The sequence below is a fragment of the Terrapene carolina genome, unplaced genomic scaffold (genome assembly GCF_002925995.2).
Source record: "Terrapene carolina triunguis isolate 2854851 unplaced genomic scaffold, T_m_triunguis-2.0 Scaffold165, whole genome shotgun sequence".
Classification (NCBI taxonomy): domain Eukaryota; kingdom Metazoa; phylum Chordata; order Testudines; family Emydidae; genus Terrapene; species Terrapene triunguis.
Window position 1 is genome coordinate 162479 of NW_020664516.1, and position 18034 is coordinate 180512.

The 18034-nt window shown below is 56.1% G+C and overlaps 2 protein-coding genes across 2 annotated transcripts in view; one reads left to right on the plus strand and one right to left on the minus strand.

The window, feature by feature from the left end:
• Window positions 1-745, plus strand: part of LOC113406926 (corticosteroid 11-beta-dehydrogenase isozyme 2-like) — a 51517-nt gene extending 50772 nt beyond the window's left edge. The window contains exon 5 of the mRNA XM_026653815.1: window positions 317-745. Coding sequence (XP_026509600.1) covers window positions 317-678 — 362 coding nt within the window. The 3' untranslated portion in view covers window positions 679-745. The remainder of the gene's footprint in view (window positions 1-316) is intronic.
• Window positions 746-6609: 5864 nt separating this feature from the next.
• The window catches only part of LOC112104255 (V-type proton ATPase subunit d 1), a 93892-nt gene continuing 82467 nt past the window's right edge, over window positions 6610-18034 (minus strand). Inside the window, exons 5-8 of the mRNA XM_024196474.3 lie at window positions 12728-12805; window positions 10459-10635; window positions 9117-9194; window positions 6610-8571 (exon numbers count right to left, since the gene is read on the minus strand). Coding sequence (XP_024052242.2) covers window positions 8410-8571; window positions 9117-9194; window positions 10459-10635; window positions 12728-12805 — 495 coding nt within the window. The 3' untranslated portion in view covers window positions 6610-8409. The remainder of the gene's footprint in view (window positions 8572-9116; window positions 9195-10458; window positions 10636-12727; window positions 12806-18034) is intronic.

Here is an 18034-nt window from a genome sequence, read left to right on the forward strand (position 1 = left end):
CCGCGCAGTATTTTTGCTGCGTAGATGGCCCCTGAGAACCGGAGGCCGTTCCTGAGCAGTGGCGTGTTCGCGTTGCTTACTGAGCAGCCTGGCCCTTAGAAGGGATTATGTGATGAGAACCGCTGCATGACCCCCCCACCCCTCCTGCCATGAGCACAGGCCAGCGGGGCCGGTTCTTGACCTCACGGCTGGGAGGAGGGACGGCTCCCTAGGTTTGCTAGCCCTGGACGCCCTGGCTGGAGGAGGGAGGTGCTGCGCTCTCTGCATTCCCCCGGGCAGCAGGGACGAGGGCTTAAGGATGTTTGGTTCGTTCTAGGTACGAGTTGCAACCCTGCCTACTGGCATGAGAAGAAGGAGCAGCTCCTGGCCAGCCTGCCCGCCGACCTGCTGCAGGCCTACGGGGAGGAGTACATCCATGAGATCAACAAGCAGTTTGTGAAATTCATGAAGACTGCAAATGAGGATTTGAGTTTAGTGGTGAACAGCATCACCGACGCCCTCATCTCCGCCAGTCCGGCGGCGCGCTATTACCCGGGGGCGGGCATGTGGCTCATTTACTTCATCCACCACTATCTGCCCTCCATCATCAGAGACCTCTTCCTTAAAGCTTTCTTCATCAACCAAAAACTGCCCAGGGCCCTGCAGCCAAAGCAACAGAACGGCCTCAAGCACGAATGACCCTCGCCCGCAGGCTGGGGGGAGACAGGAAGGCACCTGGAGCTATCGTAAAGCAGGGACAGGGTGGAGGGAGTCTTCTCGCTTTATAGTCCTAGGCACAAACCTAGGTAAAACTGAGAGCGCGTGTGCTTGCGCACGACCCAGCCGCTGCATTGTTCTTGGGGGCCGGGCAGGGATAATCAGCACTCACAAACCAAATTGCTTTCTCTGAATCAAATGGATGCAGATCTATTTCCTACTGTGTAAGAATCAAAGTGCTCTAGAGACCTTGGTTTGTATTATTTTTCTAACTGCGTGTGTCTCATGACGAGGCCGCTGGCGATACGCGGACTAACGGCTGGGTCATCAGCCCCTCACCATGTCCTGTACCTCAGTGATTTTTCTCAGTTGAGTGAATTTTTCTTTGCTGCTGCTGGGATGTGAGTGTTAATCTCTCCGCTGGCTCTTGACTGGCTCAAGAGTGGTGGCTTTGACCTGTCAATGGATCAAACCTGTGTCTGCCTCTCTGTGCAGCCCTTCACACTCCAGCCCAGGACCTGGCGCTCCTGGACGTCAGCCGGGACTGCGGGGGCCAAGTCTCGAGCAGACGCTCTACAGATCTTCTCACAGGATGAATTATGTGATTGTCACTTTTTAAATAAACCGGTTATTTGTATTTCAGATAAACCCTTGAGGTCTTGCTCTCTCCGGGCGGGAGGCGGTGGGGCCTCCTCAGGGAAGTCCACGCCCAGAGGTGTTGGAAATGGTCATTAAGTCCAGCCCACGCCCAGTGCAGGATTGGGCCCTACCAGCCTTGGCAGGGGGAGGAAAGTCTTTGGGTGATGGCAGCCCTGCAGGGGTGCAGCTCACCTGCCGAGGATGCTGTTTTCTGTTGTGTGGGTCGGGTTCCTTGAGGATTGGTGTGTGTGTGGGTGTTAGCGTGTGGCTGGCCCTGTGATTGTTGTGTTGATGCTCCAGGGTTTGGCACGTCCACCCGTTTGTCGGTCTGCCGGCCAGGGCAGTGGTTGTGGGTCTCCGTGGTGGGAGGGGGGGGCAGTATACAGGGGTGAGTGTTTGTGTCCAGGTTTGTGGCTGCTGTGGGATGCGCTGCAGCGTGGGCAGGCAGGCCAGTGCCCATTTAGCCAGGGAGCCGGGAGCGTTAGCGCTGCCAAACCATCTCCAGGACACTTGCCCACAGCGTTGGCATGTGGTGGCACACGTGAGCAGGTGCTGTTGGGGGGACAGCCTGGGTGTGAGATGGGCTTAGTGGGATGCACAGGCCCTAGGGAGGGGCACCCCACTGACCGGATAGGGAGCTTGTGAGGTGGGGGGCATGCCCCAGTCTGAGCACAGCTAGGGCAGCCCAGCCCCTCTCCCTGAGGCACGGGGTGATGGGGTCAGCCCGTTCAGCCCCGCTGCAGGTACGCACTGCAATGGCACGGAGGAGACGCTGCTGCTTCAGCACCTGGTCCCGTCCCAGGCCCCCGCTCCACGCACCCCACGCTGCATAGCTCACCTCCTCCTAGGGGGTGAGGCTGAGCGAACTCAGCACCCCCCTGGTCCTGGGATCTTTGGTGCCCCCAGGCTGCTCCCCCACACGGCAGCAGTTACCAGCCCGCCCAGTGGCACGGCTCATGCAGCCACCAGGGACTGGTGCTGGCTGGGCTAGGAGCTCCGGGACAACTCCAGGGCCCCAACTCCCTTCCATTCTCTAACTGGGGCAGGGCGCAGCCCCACAGCTGCTTGGGGTTGCAGAATTGCTCTGGGCCAGGCTGAGAGAGCAGAACTGGTTCCCATGCCCAGCTCTGCCCTCCTGTGTGCTTGCAGCCAAGGGCAGCAGCAGAGCCTTGTTTGTCCCTCTCCCCAGGCCTGACCCCTCAGTTATACGCCCCACACTCTCTGCAAGGACTGGCCTGGCTTGGCTAAGCTGTGATGTTAACTCTGGAAACTGAGCGCCAGAGTCCTAGAGCCACCGTGCCAGGCTGGTACCCCCACATGCTCTCTCCCCCTCGCCCCCCACTGCAGCTGGGCTCCAGCTTCCTGCAGGCTCTTTGGGACAGGGCTTACAGCCAGTGCAGCTAAACCGCCACACAAGGCCTGCAACAGGGGTAGCTGCCTGTGCTCCAAACCTGCCTGCAGCATGTGTGAATATAGAGCGAGGGGGCTGGCTGGACATAGGACCACTCCAGTGCCTGGGTCTGGGCCTGCAGCCACAAGGAAGGGTTCATCTCTCACACTGAACTAGGAGCCCGGTCAATTGAGCTTCAGAGCAGGGGCTGCTCTAGGACTTCCAGTGCCTGTTATTGCTGGAGTGACATCCCGGGGGGCAGAAGTACCTGCTTTGCCCAGAACAGCCACAGTGCTGGCAGCAGTAGTGCCACCCCCACGGCTGTCTGAGCGCTGAGGAGCTTTGCTCTCGGCTTGGCCGCCTTTCTCCTCTCCCTGCTACGCAGGGGTCCCCATGCCCTTGTTCCTGCAGCTTGGCGGAGAGCACTCAGGCTCTGCCTCTTGTTACCCAGTGCCAGGCCCCAGGGCAAATGCTTCCAAGCCTGTCCTGACACACGTGCGCTCCCAGCACAGCCTGCTCTTTGGGGCTGTGGGCAGAGCGGCACAGGTGCTGGGGGTACCTCAGTGAGGGGACGTGCTGCTCTCGTGACAGCGGCCCAGCCATGACCACAAGGCAAGCACCAGCGAGCTGCTGCCCCGTGCGTGCTGGTGCAGTTCAGTGCACCTGGCGCCCATGGCCCCGCACTGGTCTCTGACAGGCCCTGCTCCTCCCTGGGCCACATCCCCTGATTCTCCCACTCTCAGGCCAGGCCACCAGCCTATGGCATCCCGTGAGCCAGCCGCCATTACGCAGCAGGGTCGGCACTGGCAGCTCACCCCTTCGGGAGCGGTGACCTGGGTTCATACGGCGCCTCACCCCAAAGCCCTGTGGGAAATGAGGCAAAGTGTGGGAGAAAAGGGTTCTACCAGGCTAAGCAGACTGTGGCCTTGCCTAGCCGAGTGCCAGCTGCACTGGTAAACTTAAGAATGGCCTGGTGTCTTCAGCCCCCACCCAAGTGAGCACCTGTGTGTCACTCTGGTCTTCGTGAGCAGCCCCCTGCTGCATTGGCTCTGCTCATTCCCCCCCGGTCCAACAGCTGGGCAGATGGCGCATCTTCCCAGCTAATGCGTCAGGCCTGGTCTCTCAACCTCCTGAGTGGCTCACCAGCAGGTGTTTCACCAGGCTCCACTGTTACCTTCCTACTCACTGCCCACAGTGCCGCCATTAAACCAAAGCCAGACTGGCCCACTGCCCATTCCACTAACCCAGTTTGGCCATGCAGTACCGAGTCCACGAACCAGGTCCTAGAGGCCCTTTGCTCCATGGCCTTCACCCAGCGCTCCAGTACCCTGCACGTGATAGGGTGGCAGAGTGCCCAGGGTCCCTGCCCAGGCACAAGCCAAACGTGAGGTGGCTGCCCTAGTGCCAGGCTGTGCCATTCTGCATCTGCCGCCTAGCTAGCAGCCCCCTGCTGCCGTGCATAAAACACTCCCCGGCCCTCCACACCCCATCAGGAGCTCTGGAAGGCAGGGCTATGGCACCCGCTGTGCACAGAGCGCTCAGCACTGTCCCAGCTTGAGGGCAGTCACGGCCACCAGCCATCATTCGCTCATCTGGTCTGACCTGTAGCACACAGGCAGGCCCTGTTATTTCACCCTGGAGGGAGCCTGCCCAGGAACTTGCTTTTGACTAAAGTGTAACTTGTTTGGCTAAAGCATCTTCCAGAAAAGCGGCCGGCTGTGATGTGAAGCCTTCAAGAGCTGGCGAATCCGCCCCGTCCAGTGGCTGATCACCCCACTTCAACATTTGGGCCCCGTTTCCCATTTCAGTGGATCCGGTTCCAACCATAGTTCTCCATCTGCCGTCCTCTGCTAGCGTTAAAGCGCCTGTTCGGCCCCAGCCTTTTCACCACATGAAGGTACTTGCGCACTGTACGTCCATCAATCTTCCTTTTGCCGAGCTGCACCTACTGAGGGCCTCAAGGCCCTACGTTTGAGGCATTTTATTCCGCCCGCAACTCATTGGGGTGGCTCTTTTTGGCACCCTCACCAGAACCCTTTTTAAAACGTAGCCCAGACCTGGCTGCAGTAGCCCACTCGGTCTCACCAGTCCCGCCACTGAGGTGAAATCCTCCCCCGGCAGAGAGTGACAGAGCCTGAGGGCTGAGTCATGAAGAGGACGCTGGGGGCCCTGGACTCATGCGGGTGTGCAGGGGGAGATGACAACGGGAGAGGCACCACCAGGAGAGGGGACGCCGCTAAGAGAGCTAATTCCTGAGACAGCCAGCAGGAGGCACCACTGGTGAGCGAACCCTGTCACAGCCTTACAACATAAAGAACAAGGATTACCACCCCGTTCTGCGTCCAACACCCATTCAACAAGACGGCACTGCTCACACTCCATCCCACGCACCCCTCCAATGGGGAACAGTGGATGTGCAGCTGAGACTCATCACCCACCGCTCAGATTTTCTCTTAGGCCAGGTCTACAGTACCACTTACCTCAGTCTCCAGGCCAGCTCCAGCCGTGTTGTCGATGGCACCAGAACCCAGCCAGAGCAGCAGCGTGCGGCCGTAGCTCGGCCTGGCCTGTTCGGGTCTAGTTCTGTGGGGTTCCTTCGTAGCGCTCATGTCGTAGAGAGAGCGAGAGCCCCAGTGAGGCCAGGAGCCCAGCTGGGAATCACTGGCTACGCTCAACCCTTTGAGGACCCCCAGAGAAACGTTTCAGAGTGCAGGGCTGAGGACCGGGAAGGGCAGTGAGCAGGCACTGTCAGTAGGGGAGGAAGGCTGGGGGCCCACTTGGCTTCAGTCTCCCCAGGAAGGGGGAGGGCACTGTCCCACAGGATCTGCCTCGCCTCTCCTCGCCAGGGGACAGCAATAGCAGCAGCCAGCCCATGCAGGGTGGAGGAAGGCGCAGGGAGGGCACCCCCCAGACATGGTGCTATACCAGAGTAGAGCCAGTGAGGGGGTGCCGGGCTTGTGGCTGATGTGCTGGCCCAGGCTGCAGGAGCTCCACCCCCAAGGGTCAGTCTCCTGCGTGGCTCCAGTGAGGCAGCCCAGCCCGTGACAAGGGACTAGGCCATTACTGACGTGGGAAACCGCACCGGGACCTGCGGCTGCTGCCGGAGTCCTGCGGTGGGACAGGTTGGTGACGGGGGATGGGCAGGCTGGGGCCGAGGAGGAAGGGGTTTGAGAGTTAGGCCTCGGGGCAAGTCACTCAGCTCTGAAATGGGGATAATCCTGCCCCAGGTGTCAGATCTGTCCAGGCAGCACCAGCCCCCGCAGGGCCATGGGGTAACAGCAGCAGCTGTTCTGCAGCGTGGCTACCTCCCCTTGGATGGCTCCAAACACAAATTCAGACCCCGGGGAAGCTGAAGGCTTCGACCAAGCTCACCCCAGCCTGGTCCCATCCCCCACGATCCCTGGGCCCACAGCCAGGACTGTTTGAACTACCCCCTGCCTGCAGCCACAGCCCTTTCGTCAGAGAAAACAGCTGCCTGGACTGGGTCCTGGGGAGGCACTCGCCCAGCCAGCCAGCATGAGCACGTGAGCAGGCTGCTGTCCCATACCCGCAGGGGGAGAGCTGGCCCAGGCAACGGGTACGCTGGTAGCAGCACTGACCATGCCCAAGGATTGCCAGGGGCTGTGATGGTCCCACAGGGAGCTGACACGTGGCTCCAAGGCGATTTCAAGCCCCCCGGGGGGAAGCAGGGGCTCAGTGACACGCTGAGCGCTAGCCTTGCCCCGGCCATCCCAGCACAGGGCCGCCCGTCTCACCGCCGCAGATGGGAAGGGCTCCTGGAGCTGCAGGCGAGAAACCAGTCGAGGCAGCATGGTGCTTTAGGCAGATATTTATTGTCACAGGGGGAGGGGATCCAGGACAGCAGCAAGGCCAGGGTGTCCAGGCTGCTCTTACCAGTCTCCTACACATGCATGTGGGAGCAGCACGAAGCTGAGAAGATACAGCCTCCTAGTGCCAGCTTGGAGCAAGCCAGCAAAGCAGCTGGGCCAGGAACCACCCCCACCCCGCTGAGCACCCTGCTTTGGGGACAGTGTAATTCCAGCAACCTTCATCTGCGGGGGGCCGTAAGCCAAGGAGCCTGACTCCAGGGAGCAGCAGAGCAGGGCCTGGGCTGCAGAGCCTGAAAAGAAGGGTGCTCTGGGGACAGGAGGGTGGAGCTCAGCACGGGCCAAGGGGGCTCTGAGCAGAGAGCAAGTGTGTGTGGGTGGTAGCTAAGGGCACCAGAAGTCATCCCCCCTACACCGAGCAGCAGTGACCCAAAGCCAGCAGCAGGGAAGGCAGGAGAGGCTCAAAGCCCATGCGCCTCAGGTCTCCCACTCCCCCAATCTCAATTCCATTAACGGGCTGCAAAAACCATGTCGCTGAAGGCAGGTGCGCTCTCCGAGCCAGCCCGCCTGCGCAGGGCGATTACAGGCCGAGGCAGTTACCTGCACTGACCGCCAACACCCCAGTGTTCGTGACAGACGCCCAGCAGGGGTGGGATGGGGTTTGGCAGCTTCCCAGAAAGCCCTGGCCCAGAAAGAGGAACAGGTCACTTCAATAGCCTTCTGGATCCCTTTGAATGACCATCTTACCACCTGGGCAGAGAGCTGCCAGCCAAGCCCCTGCCCCCAGAGCGTGGGAATGAGCCTGCAGTTGTTATGGGGACCCGTGCTCCTAACCATGGAGCAGAGGGGCGTGGTGCCTGCTCACTGCGCACACGGACATGTCACTGCAGTTTGTATAGGAAGCAGGGGGCTGCTCCCGGGATATAGGCAGCCGGCCTGGCAGGACAGCCGGCTCAGAGCCCCCAGAAGAAGAGTGGCAGCTGGTGGGGACCCTGGGGGAGCCACGGGGGTTGGGCGGGCAGGCTGGCTAGCACCCACACACAGCAGTAGGCACGTACCGCCCCCACAGCCACTGCAGGGCCAGCCTCGCTCGATCCCTGTTCCCAGGTTGCGGGCAGGTTAGCAAGAATCTTTCTGGGGCAAAGACATTTGCTGGCCAGGTCCCCCCGTCAGTGGCTGGCCTGCCTCAGCACCAGCAGGTCCCCGGGAAGCAAGTGCTGCCTGGCGACAGGGGGAAGGACAGTCACTGGGTGCTGCTCAGAACCTCTGCTCCTGCCTCAGCTCTTTGGACAAGGGCGGCTCGGCCTTCTGCCCTCGGAGGAGTCAGACAAGATGATGCAGGAATTACACAGCAGCATCTGCTACACTAAGGGAGGCAAGAGGAACACTCACATGAAGCTTCTGGGGGACAATACTTACTGGAGCCAGACTGCTCGAGTCTCAGCCTTGGTAAAGGGGACATTTAAACTCAGGCAACACATGTCTAATGAGTCACTCGAGAGCAAGGAGTGAATGGCTGAGAGATGCCAGTTCCCTCAGAGATCAGCACTGGCTCGCTCAGTGAAGCACACACAGCTGATCAGTACAGTGACACAGGTACAATTATAATACATGGACTGGAGCCCTCCTGCTACATGGCTGCACAGGCCCAGCGCCTGTCCCAGGCCCCGCTGGCCCCTCACAGCACACAGAACTCACAAACAACGGCAGCTCTGGAACAACAGACTGTCCAGTTTCCATCCGAGCCAGTTCCAGAGAGGAGCCGTCCCCGGAGCGAGGACTAGTGATCATTCGAATGTACTGGGGGGAAGGGCAGTTCCACTGGGCTCCACCCGGCAGCAGGAGGGCCGAGGGCGGTTAGAAGATGGGGATGTAGTTGTCGATCTTGGCGCGGTGTCGCTGCGCGATGCACTCGGCAATCCACACGATGTTGCGACACTCCTGCTCCTTCAGCTTGACGAAGGCGTAGAAAACCCCGAAGTGGAACTGGTTGAGGAAAGCCAGTTTGTTCAGCTTCACCTTCGAGAGCAAAGAGCACGGGTCACGGCCTGCAGCACTGCCCCTCCCAGCAGGGGGCCACCCCCCTCAGAGACCCCCATTCCCAGCCCCACAGCTCCGGAGAACGGAGCTCCTGGGGTGAATGGCCCCAGCCAGAGTGGAGCTCCTGGTGCAACCAGCAGTGCAGGCTCAGCACCTGGGCAGAGTCCGTAGGAGAAGCCTGTCCTCGAGCACCAGCTGCCAGCTCAAGCAGGGCAGGAGGGTGGCGTGGGGGAGGAGAACAGGGACATACCCACCAGGTTTGGGTTGCCGCTGTCTTTCCGGGGAAGCCCCAAGAGCCCTTTGCAAGTCTCATTGTTGTTCCCTAGGTTCTACGGCGAATCACCTGGCAGGGAGCTAGGGCCTGGGAAGGAAAGCAGGGGCAGGTGGCACGGCCCAGAACATCTGAGCCAGTAGCCCCGCCCCCACCGTGTGACTGCGACTGCTTGCAGATGCTCTGGAGACTTCCGCTGAGCGCTGCAGCTGCAGCGGCTCCTACGGCTCACCACAGAGGGTCCTTCCCTCACCTCATGCTCGAAAAAACGGTCCTCCAGGGTTTTGTCTCCAGGGTTGCTGCCGGCTCCTTCGAACAGCAGTTTGTATTCCTATGGCAAGAGGAAGGGGTCAAGGAACACAAAACAAGAACCCGGCTCAGCATCGTCCCTCCCTGCAGAATGCTCATACATCAGCCAGCCCCCATGGGTGGGTGTGTGTGTGGGGGGGTGTCCTCTTTCCCACCCTGCAGAGGGGAGCTAAATGCCAGCTCCAGACAGAAACCCTTTCATCCCGGGCAATTTCTCACAGCAGCCTGCACCACAGATGGCAAGAAACGACAGTCAGAAGTGAAACAGACTTGTCCCTCCACCAGGCTGGCAGCAGCAGCCATTGGGCTGGCTCCCGGAGGAAGGCCAGGATTCTCTGCAGCAAGCACTGATGATTTACCACCCACTTACATTATTTGGAAATAGGGCACTTAATCTGGAGTCAGAGCGTCCACACAGGCTTGCACTGAAACTACAGGTGTCAATGACAGCAGATTTGGGGCCTTGTTTGCGTGTAGACAAGTGCAAATATGAAACGGATTTCATTGCTCTGGTTCCAACAGGAATTAATTCAGGACAGTTCTCTGGTCTACGTTATGCAGGAGGTCACATTAGATGAAGCCAGTGGTCCCTTCTGGCCTTGGAGTCTATGAATAAACCAGGGCTGCTCTGTGTGGACACTCGCTGCTTTAAACCCGGCTCCTGGAGCATTTACAGGTGCAAGCTAACCCATGCAGATCAGGGCACACCACCAGTTGCACCTTTCGTTAAACCAGTGCAGTGTGTGTTGAGACAAGCCCTTGGCTACAGATGCCTGCCGTGGGGTGCATCATCCTAGAGGAGACGGGTCTCCATCCTCAGGCTCCCAGCAGGTTTCGAGGCACTCGCCATACAGCATTCTAACGCTAGGGTCCAGTCATAAGGCGGGGGGGGGGGGGTCCCTTCAGCCCCCACCTCCATGAGTGCCCCCCTATTGCTCCGTGACCCCAGCCAGGTCTGGGAGAACAGCCTGGATGGAGACATGGGGGCTCAGAACTGGGTCTCAATGACCCTGTGCAGCAGAAGACTCAGGCTCTTCAACAGAGGGAAAAAAATATAAAATTGCACCTTGTATCCCACCCTGCAACCAGCACGGCGCCGAGGGAGCCCGGTCCAGCCCTCTCTCAGCCAAAGGGAGCGTTGCTGTGACAGGAGCCCCTGCCAGACGAATCCTGAAATGCACCAGGGTATCCCGCCCCCATCCCCCTTCTCCCTGCATATTGTGCCACAAACTCGCTGATCAATGGCGGAGAGCAGTCAGCTCCTGGGACCCCCCGCTGGTACTTACAGGGTAGTAGTCTGCTACTGTTTTGACTTGCTCGTAGTCATCTGCTCTGGCTAGCTGGGCCAGCCCCTCAGGATAGAGCTTCCCGCAGTGAGGGAACAGCTTGGCTCGGTCCTCTTTGGAGAGCTCCGTGCCAAACGAGTTAATGGTGATGATGAAGGCTCTCCTGTCAGCTTCAAACTAAGAGACCGACAAGTGGCATTAGGCAGTGCTGTGCCCGCCCGTCCCCCTTGGGTAAAGCGCAAACCTTCAGCTGGGAGTTGGCAAATACAGCGCTCAAGCTGCAGGCTGATGAATGGAGCAAGGCCAGGCCAGTGATAAAGAGCAAATCCAGCTTCGTTAGGGCACGTGAGAGCACAACCCAGTCACAGTTCCGCCACCCTCGGCAGGGCCAGGCTACGCTGCCTGTGGCACACGCCTGGCACACGTGGCCAGAGCCCCCCAGCCAGCTGCTGTTTGTGGGGCAGAATGCCGGGTGCCAGAGGAGAGTCACCGTTCCTACTGAGCAGCCTGGCTTCAGAGCCGGGCTGAGGAGCGCTCGGGAACCGGGAGCGATGGTCTGAAAACCTGGGGACCACGTCTCGACTAATCGGTTTGGTCTCGGTGCTAGCAAATGAACTGCTTGTCCCACCTACTGCACTCGGGTGCTACACGCAGTCACTGCCCCAGGGTTGATTTTCTAAAGCCAGGCACAGATTTGTGCAGCCCGTCTGCAGAATCACTGTTCGGATTCCGGCTCCTCGGCACTAGTGTGCAATAGTCACAGGGAACGAGGCTGAACTGGTGGAGACAGCCTTGCAAGAGGCCCAGCGTTGCACTCCATTGCTAGGAGTTCGCAACAGAGACAAGGTGTGGGAAAGCTCTGGCCACAGGAGGGGGGAGAAATGTGGGGGGGAAGTAGCTCCCTTTTATGGACAAAGTCCCTCTTGGTGGCTGCTCTCCGCTTGCTTTACCTGTAAAGGGTTAAAAAGTCCCCCAGGTAAAAGGAAAGGGAGTGGGCACCTGACCAAAAGAACCAATGGGAAGGCTAGAACTTTTTAAAATGGGGGGAAAACGTCCCCTTTGTGTCTGTTGCTGTTCTCTGGGAAAGAGGGGAACAGGGAGCAGTTATGCTATGAGAAGCGTTAAGCCAGGTATGATCATAGAGCATCAGCTCATACCTAGCATGAGCTTATTTGGAACCCCCAGATGTGTAAGTAGATCAGAAATGTTTAGAAAGACGCGATTAGGTTTATTTCTGTTTATTTCTATTGGCTGGTGGACTCCTCTGTGCTAACCCCAAGTGCTTCTGTTTGCTTGTAACCTTTAAGCTGAACCCCGAAGGAAGCTATTTTGGGTGCTTAATGTTTGGCATTGCTCTTTTAAAATCTAGCAAAAGCCTAAGTTCCAGATGTATTTTCTCTCTTTGTTTTTAATAAAATTTACCTTTTTATTTATTTTTAAGAACAGGATTGAATTTTTGGTGTCCTAAGAGGTTTGTGCATGTTTGATTAGCTGGGGGTAACAGCTAATTTCCTTTGTTTTCTTCCTCAGCTCTTCCCCGGGGGGGGACGGGGCGCGTGCATGTGAGAAAGGGCTCCAGGGTACCCACAGGGAGAAATTCCCAAGTGCGCCTTCCTGGGTTCCAAGGGGTTTGCACTTGGGTAGTGGCAGCATCTACGCAGCCAAGGACAGAGAAAAGCTGTAACCTTGGGAGTTTAATACAAGCCTGGAGTGGCCAGTATTCATTTTTTGAATCCTTGCAGGCCCCCACCTTCTGCACTCGAAGTGCCAGAGTGGGGAATCAGCCCTGACAAGAGGTGTCCACCAGTCCCTTTGGCTGAGGGGCAGAGTGCGCCCAAGGACAGGTATGTGCCGGGCCACTTGAGCAGAGACCCGTGGGAGGAATACTCATGGGCTTGGCTGCCAGGATTGGGGAGAGCCACATCCCACCCTTTGCCCTTCCAACTGCTTCATAACTTGCTCTGTTCCCGGGCTCCGCTCCGAGCCAAAATGCACCACCTCCCAGGCCTTTCGCATTTCTGGCGGAGGGCAAAGTGGGAAGGTGTTTGTGGGGCCTGCTGCGACATCACCTACTTCCCAGTGCTAGCAACAGCTTCTCCTGGCTACCCAACCAAGCCAGCTAGCCACATGCACGGAGGTGCAAAGGAATTTTAGAAACCAACATTTCTGCGGTCAATCGGCAGCTCTGCTCTGGCTGGAGCGCGCTGAGCAGCGCACGGTGCGATTACTGTTACATTATACCATGCAGAATGTCCCGTCTGCAGCCTACCTCCAGGATTGGACACATGGCGTCTGCAGTCGTGCCTCCCAGGATGCTGCAGAACTTGTAGAAGGATTCCAGGTACGCCTGAGGAGAAAGCCAAGCAGATGAGAGGATGAGTGACACTTACCTACAGCCCACATGATCCCCAAGCATTTCCGAACGTGTCAAAAGGCCTCAAGACATGAGCCCAGTAGGACCTCTGCATCACGGCACACGTCTCATGTCACTACTGCTCATCTGGTACATCCCCATTAAGCGCCACCCACTCCAATCACCATGCTTCCGTGGAAGTGGAGGGAGGCTAACGAGGAGAAAGGCTGCAGTTTGATTTCAGAAGTAGCTAGGCAGCCTGGCAGCATGGGCCTCACTTGCATTGCCAGAGGTCCTGAGTTCAAACCCAAGGGGTGCCCTGACAGCTGTGAATACATCTACGACTCCTCTAATTGGTCCCTTCTTGTCTTCCAGACTATGAACCAAACAAATAGGCAATGAGGCAGGGTATGCTGGAGTTCCTCATGGGGGGTGACTCACTCTGGTCTAGCCAGTAACAGGCTGCCTGAATTTGTGCTAACATGCTTCATAGTTCATAGCGTAGCACTTCCAGGTCAGAAGGCACTTCCTGCTGAAGGCCCTGTGCCTCCCACCTTGCCTCCCATGGGGCAGGCTGTCTGATAAGATACAAGAGATGCAAAGCTACTGTGATGTTGCACTCTGTGATTTTACGAAAATATGCTAATGTAACTGGAATATGCTTCATGCAAAAAGGTCTCTTGTTAAGGTATCAAATCTACTGAGTGTGATCATCCTATTTGTATAAATGTACCACTCTTGTATCTGAAACTAGAAATATGAAATAGAACTCTGAGGGCCTATTGTAATGATGCAAAGTGTGGGCCATTAATGGTGGTTTGGAAACTTGATAACTCCCATTAACCAGGACAATTGACAGCAGATGGCTCTGTTTTACCTGTGAGTCTTCCTGTATACGTGTGTGCTGGCAAGTGGGTAATGAAGTCTTACAGTGACATGTGATCATGTCACCTGAACTGGAATCCATCTTTAACCTGGTGCTTTTCCATTGGGGGGCGGGGGGAGGGGTGAGGGGGGAGAGACACCCAGAGGGACAAAGGATTCCTGCCTTATGCAAAAGATATATAAAGGGGTGGAACAGAACAAAGAGGGAGAGCCATCATGAGGAATCCCCTAGCTACCACCTGATCTGGAACAAGGGCTGTACCAGGGGAAAGGACTGTGCCCAGACTAGGAAGGCGTCCAGTCTGTGAAAGAAACTTATTAAAACATCTCTCAGGGTGAGATATTATCTGTACTCAATTGTATTACTGTATTAGGCTTAAATGTGCGTGTTTTATTTTATTTCATTTCACTTGGTAATTCACTTTGTTCTGTTACTACTTAAAACCACTTAAATCCTACTTTCTGTATTTAATAAAATCACTTTTTACTTATTAATTAACCCAGAGTATGTATTAATACCTGGGGGGGGGCAAACAGCTGTGCATCTCTCTCTATCTGTGTTATAGAGGGCGAACAATTCATGAGTTTACCCTGTATAAGCTTTATACAGGGTAAAACGGATTTATTTGGGTTTAGACCCCATTGGGAGTTGGGCATCTAAGTGTTAAAGACAAGAACACTCTGTAAGCTGCTTTCAGTCAAGCCTACAGCTGTTAGGGGACGTGATTCAGACCCTGGGTCTGTGTTGGAGCAGACGGGCGTGTCTGGCTCAGCAAGACGGGGTGCTGGGGTCCCGAGCTGGCAGGGAAAGCAGGGGTAGAAGTAGTCTTGGCACATCAGGTGGCAGCTCCCAAGGGGGTTTCTGTGATCCAACCTGTCACAGCTACACCTACCCTAGGACTGCAACACCAGCCACCTGCAGGACTAGTGAGGTAAACTGCTGGACTGTCTAATTCAGCGCCGCTGCGCTACACACGGTCACTACTAAGAAGTCCCCATTGAGGGCCTGATGGCCACAGGAAAACCAAAGGAGCCACAGTCTCATTGTTGTAGCGGAGAATCACTCTGGCCTGGTCTATGCGCAGACTGTAGACTCATTTGTTCTCTGAAGTGCCATCTAGGTTTGGGCAGCTAACAGAAAATGCACGACACCCTCAACCCACCCTTTCTATCAAGGCTGCTCCCTGGGGGAGAGGGGTGCAGGGAGCTTGTTGGGAGCGGGGGGTCATTGTGGAATGCCAGCTGGAGAGATTAAAGTACCAGCTGGGGTTAGACACATGCTAAGATACCAGGCTAAGTCGCTTCTGACTCCAGTGAGAGACCAGAGAAGTGCCGTTAAAGTGAAACTCTTCCTAGGAAGATGCTGTCTCACAGCGAGTCACCTCGCTGCACATTCACAACTGGAACATGCCAGGAAACCGCAGTGGGGAGGGAGCGAGAAAGGTACACCAGCGGGAGGCGGTGGGGAGTGCTGCCTTGCACAACTGCCGCTCTGGGCAAAGGTGTTCCTCATTTCCACAAGGGCTTTCAACCGAGAAATCAAGAATGTGACGTGCCCCAGGATGGAGCGCTCTCGCTTGGGTCCCAGGGTGATGGCATCTGCCCAACACTCATTGCCTTCAGCTCTGCCATTCACCACTCTCGGGCCAGGACTTCCATTGCAGCCCCAGATCTCACAGAGCTTTCTGACCAACTCCCTGAGAGCGCTCGCTCCCTGCTCCACGCTTGGCCTCAGCCTGGAAGCAAATCTGGGGAGCAAAGTTGAGGAAAATCCTTCCTGCTATTGAGTTACACGAGCCAGACAAACTTGCAGCATTTTAGAGTTTTCTGCTAGCCAGTGCAGCAGAGCTACCAGGGAACCCCACCCTCTGCACGTTAAGGGGCCCAGAGCAAGCAGCCAGCCCCTTGGGAGGGTTATTGAATGAAACACCATCGGGTCTAAAGGGGCTCCGTCCTGTCATACACTGCACATACAGCTAGAGACAGTCCCTGTGCTGAGGAGTATTGCGACAAGAGGTAAGAACACAGGCAATGTCTGCAAAATCAGCAGAGTGTCCTATAAAGGAATTAAATACAAATCACACCTCATCTTAAAAAAGCACCATACAGGAGTTAGGAATTATTATTAGGGCTTGTCTACACTACCGCGGTAGTTCGACGGCTGGCAATCGAACTTCCGGGTTCGATTTATCGCGTCTGGTGTGGACGCGATAATTCGAACCAGGAAGTGCTCGCCGTCGACTGCGGTACTCCACGTCAGCGAGAGGAGTACCGCGGAGTCGACGGGGGAGCCTGCCTGCCGTGTGTGGACCGCGTCTGAACCGCGGTAAATTCGAACTAAGGTATGTCGACTTCAGCTACGTTATTCACGTAGCTGAAGTTGATACCTTAGATCGAATTGGGGTGTTAGTGTAGACCAGGCCTTAGTCAAAAACAAATCTAGAAGAGTTTCTATACAAATGCAAGGAGTTTAAAAACAAAACTAGGAGCTGTAGAATGTTTGGCAGTTGACTGAGGTCCTTGACATCACAGGCATCAGCCACTGTTTCAGGGAACTGAAGGGAGGCAAATGTGCCCATATTTAAGCAGTTCATGGGGTGACCTGCGGAATTATACACCTGCGTGCCTTTTGTACCCGACAAACTGAATTGATATCGTCACGGGGCGAGAGGCAAAGTATTGTCACGCATCAAAAACTGCCTAGGCGACAGAAAGCAATGAGTAGGGTTGAACGGCAAACAGCAGGGCCTCAAGACACTGTCCAAGGTCCCGTGCTGTTTAATGTATTTATTAAATATCTGGAAAGGGAGCGTGCAGCAAGGAACTTCAGAGACAACTGACCAACCCAGGAGAATGGGCAACACATAACAATGTTGCTATGGGCAGCTCAACAGAGACCTCAGCTCCATGTGCAGCTGTGGTCAGAAAAGCAAAAGATGTTCGGATGCATAAGGCCTGGGATGGAGAACAACATAGAACATTCTAACAACTTTATATCAATCACTGGAGCAGCCTCGTCTGGATACTGTGCACCATACTGGTCACCGCACCACACACACACAATCAATCATAGAATATCAGGGTTGGAAGAGACCTCAGGAGGTCATCTAGTCCCACCCCCTGCTCAAAGCAGGACCAACCCCAACTAAATCATCCCAGCCAGGGCTTTGTCAAGCCTGACCTTAAAAACCTCTAAGGAAGGAGATTCCACCACCTCCCTAGGTAATCCATTCCAGTGCTTCACCACCCTCCTAGTGAAAAAGTGTTTCCTAATATCCAACCTAGACCTCTCCCACTGCAACTTGAGACCATTGCTCCTTGTTCTGTCATCTGCCACCACTGAGAACAGCCAAGATCCATCCTCTTTGGAACCCCCCCTTCAGGTAGTTGAAGGCTGCTATCAAATCTCCCCTCACTCTTCTCTTCTGCAGACTAAATAACCCCAGTTCCCTCAGCCTCTCCTCGTAAGTCACATGCCTCAGCCCCCTAATTATTTTTGTTGCCCTCTGCTGGACTCTCTCCAATTTGTCCACATCCTTCTTGTAGTGCGGGGACCAAAACTGGACACAGTACTTCAGATGTGGCCTCACCAGTGCCGAATAGAGGGGAATAATCACTTCCCTGGATCTGCTGGCAATGCTCCTACTAATGCAGCCCAATATGCTGTTGGCCTTCTTGGCAACACGGGCACACTGCTGACTCATATCCAGCTTCTCGTCCACTGTAATCCCCAGGTCCTTTTCTGCAGAACCAGAGGGGTTTAGAAAAGAGCACTGAGAAGGACCAGAGTACATGCAGGGATGTGTGGTTTTTTTACACAAATACACTGCCCCAAGCTGTTTGCACATGTGCTGCATGCAAGAGACCATGCTCAGCTTAGCAGGTTTTCCCCTAACTAGCCTGCAGGCTGAAACTGACCTTCACTACCACCCATCAGAAGCAGAGGTCACACCCCAGCTGTTGGCTAGTTCCGATCATGAAAACAAGGAAGACAGATATAATCTGTATCCCGCCCCTCACCCAGACACTCAAGATGGAGTGATAGCCGCACGGCAGCACTGGCTGTGACAAACACAGGAGCTGGTTTTCATATTAATGAGAAGTTCCTGATAGTGCTGGCTAGAACCAGACTGTACTGGTAGGAGCTGCAGTTAGCTCTCCACACAGCTCTGCCAATGCCCCTCAATCCTGATCTGCCACGCACACTGCTATTCCCTCTGTGCTCCCCACACACAGCTCTGCCGGTGCCCCTCAATCCTGAACTGCCACGCACACTGCTATTCCCTCTGTGCTCCCCACACACAGCTCTGCCGGTGCCCCTCAATCCTGATCTGCCAC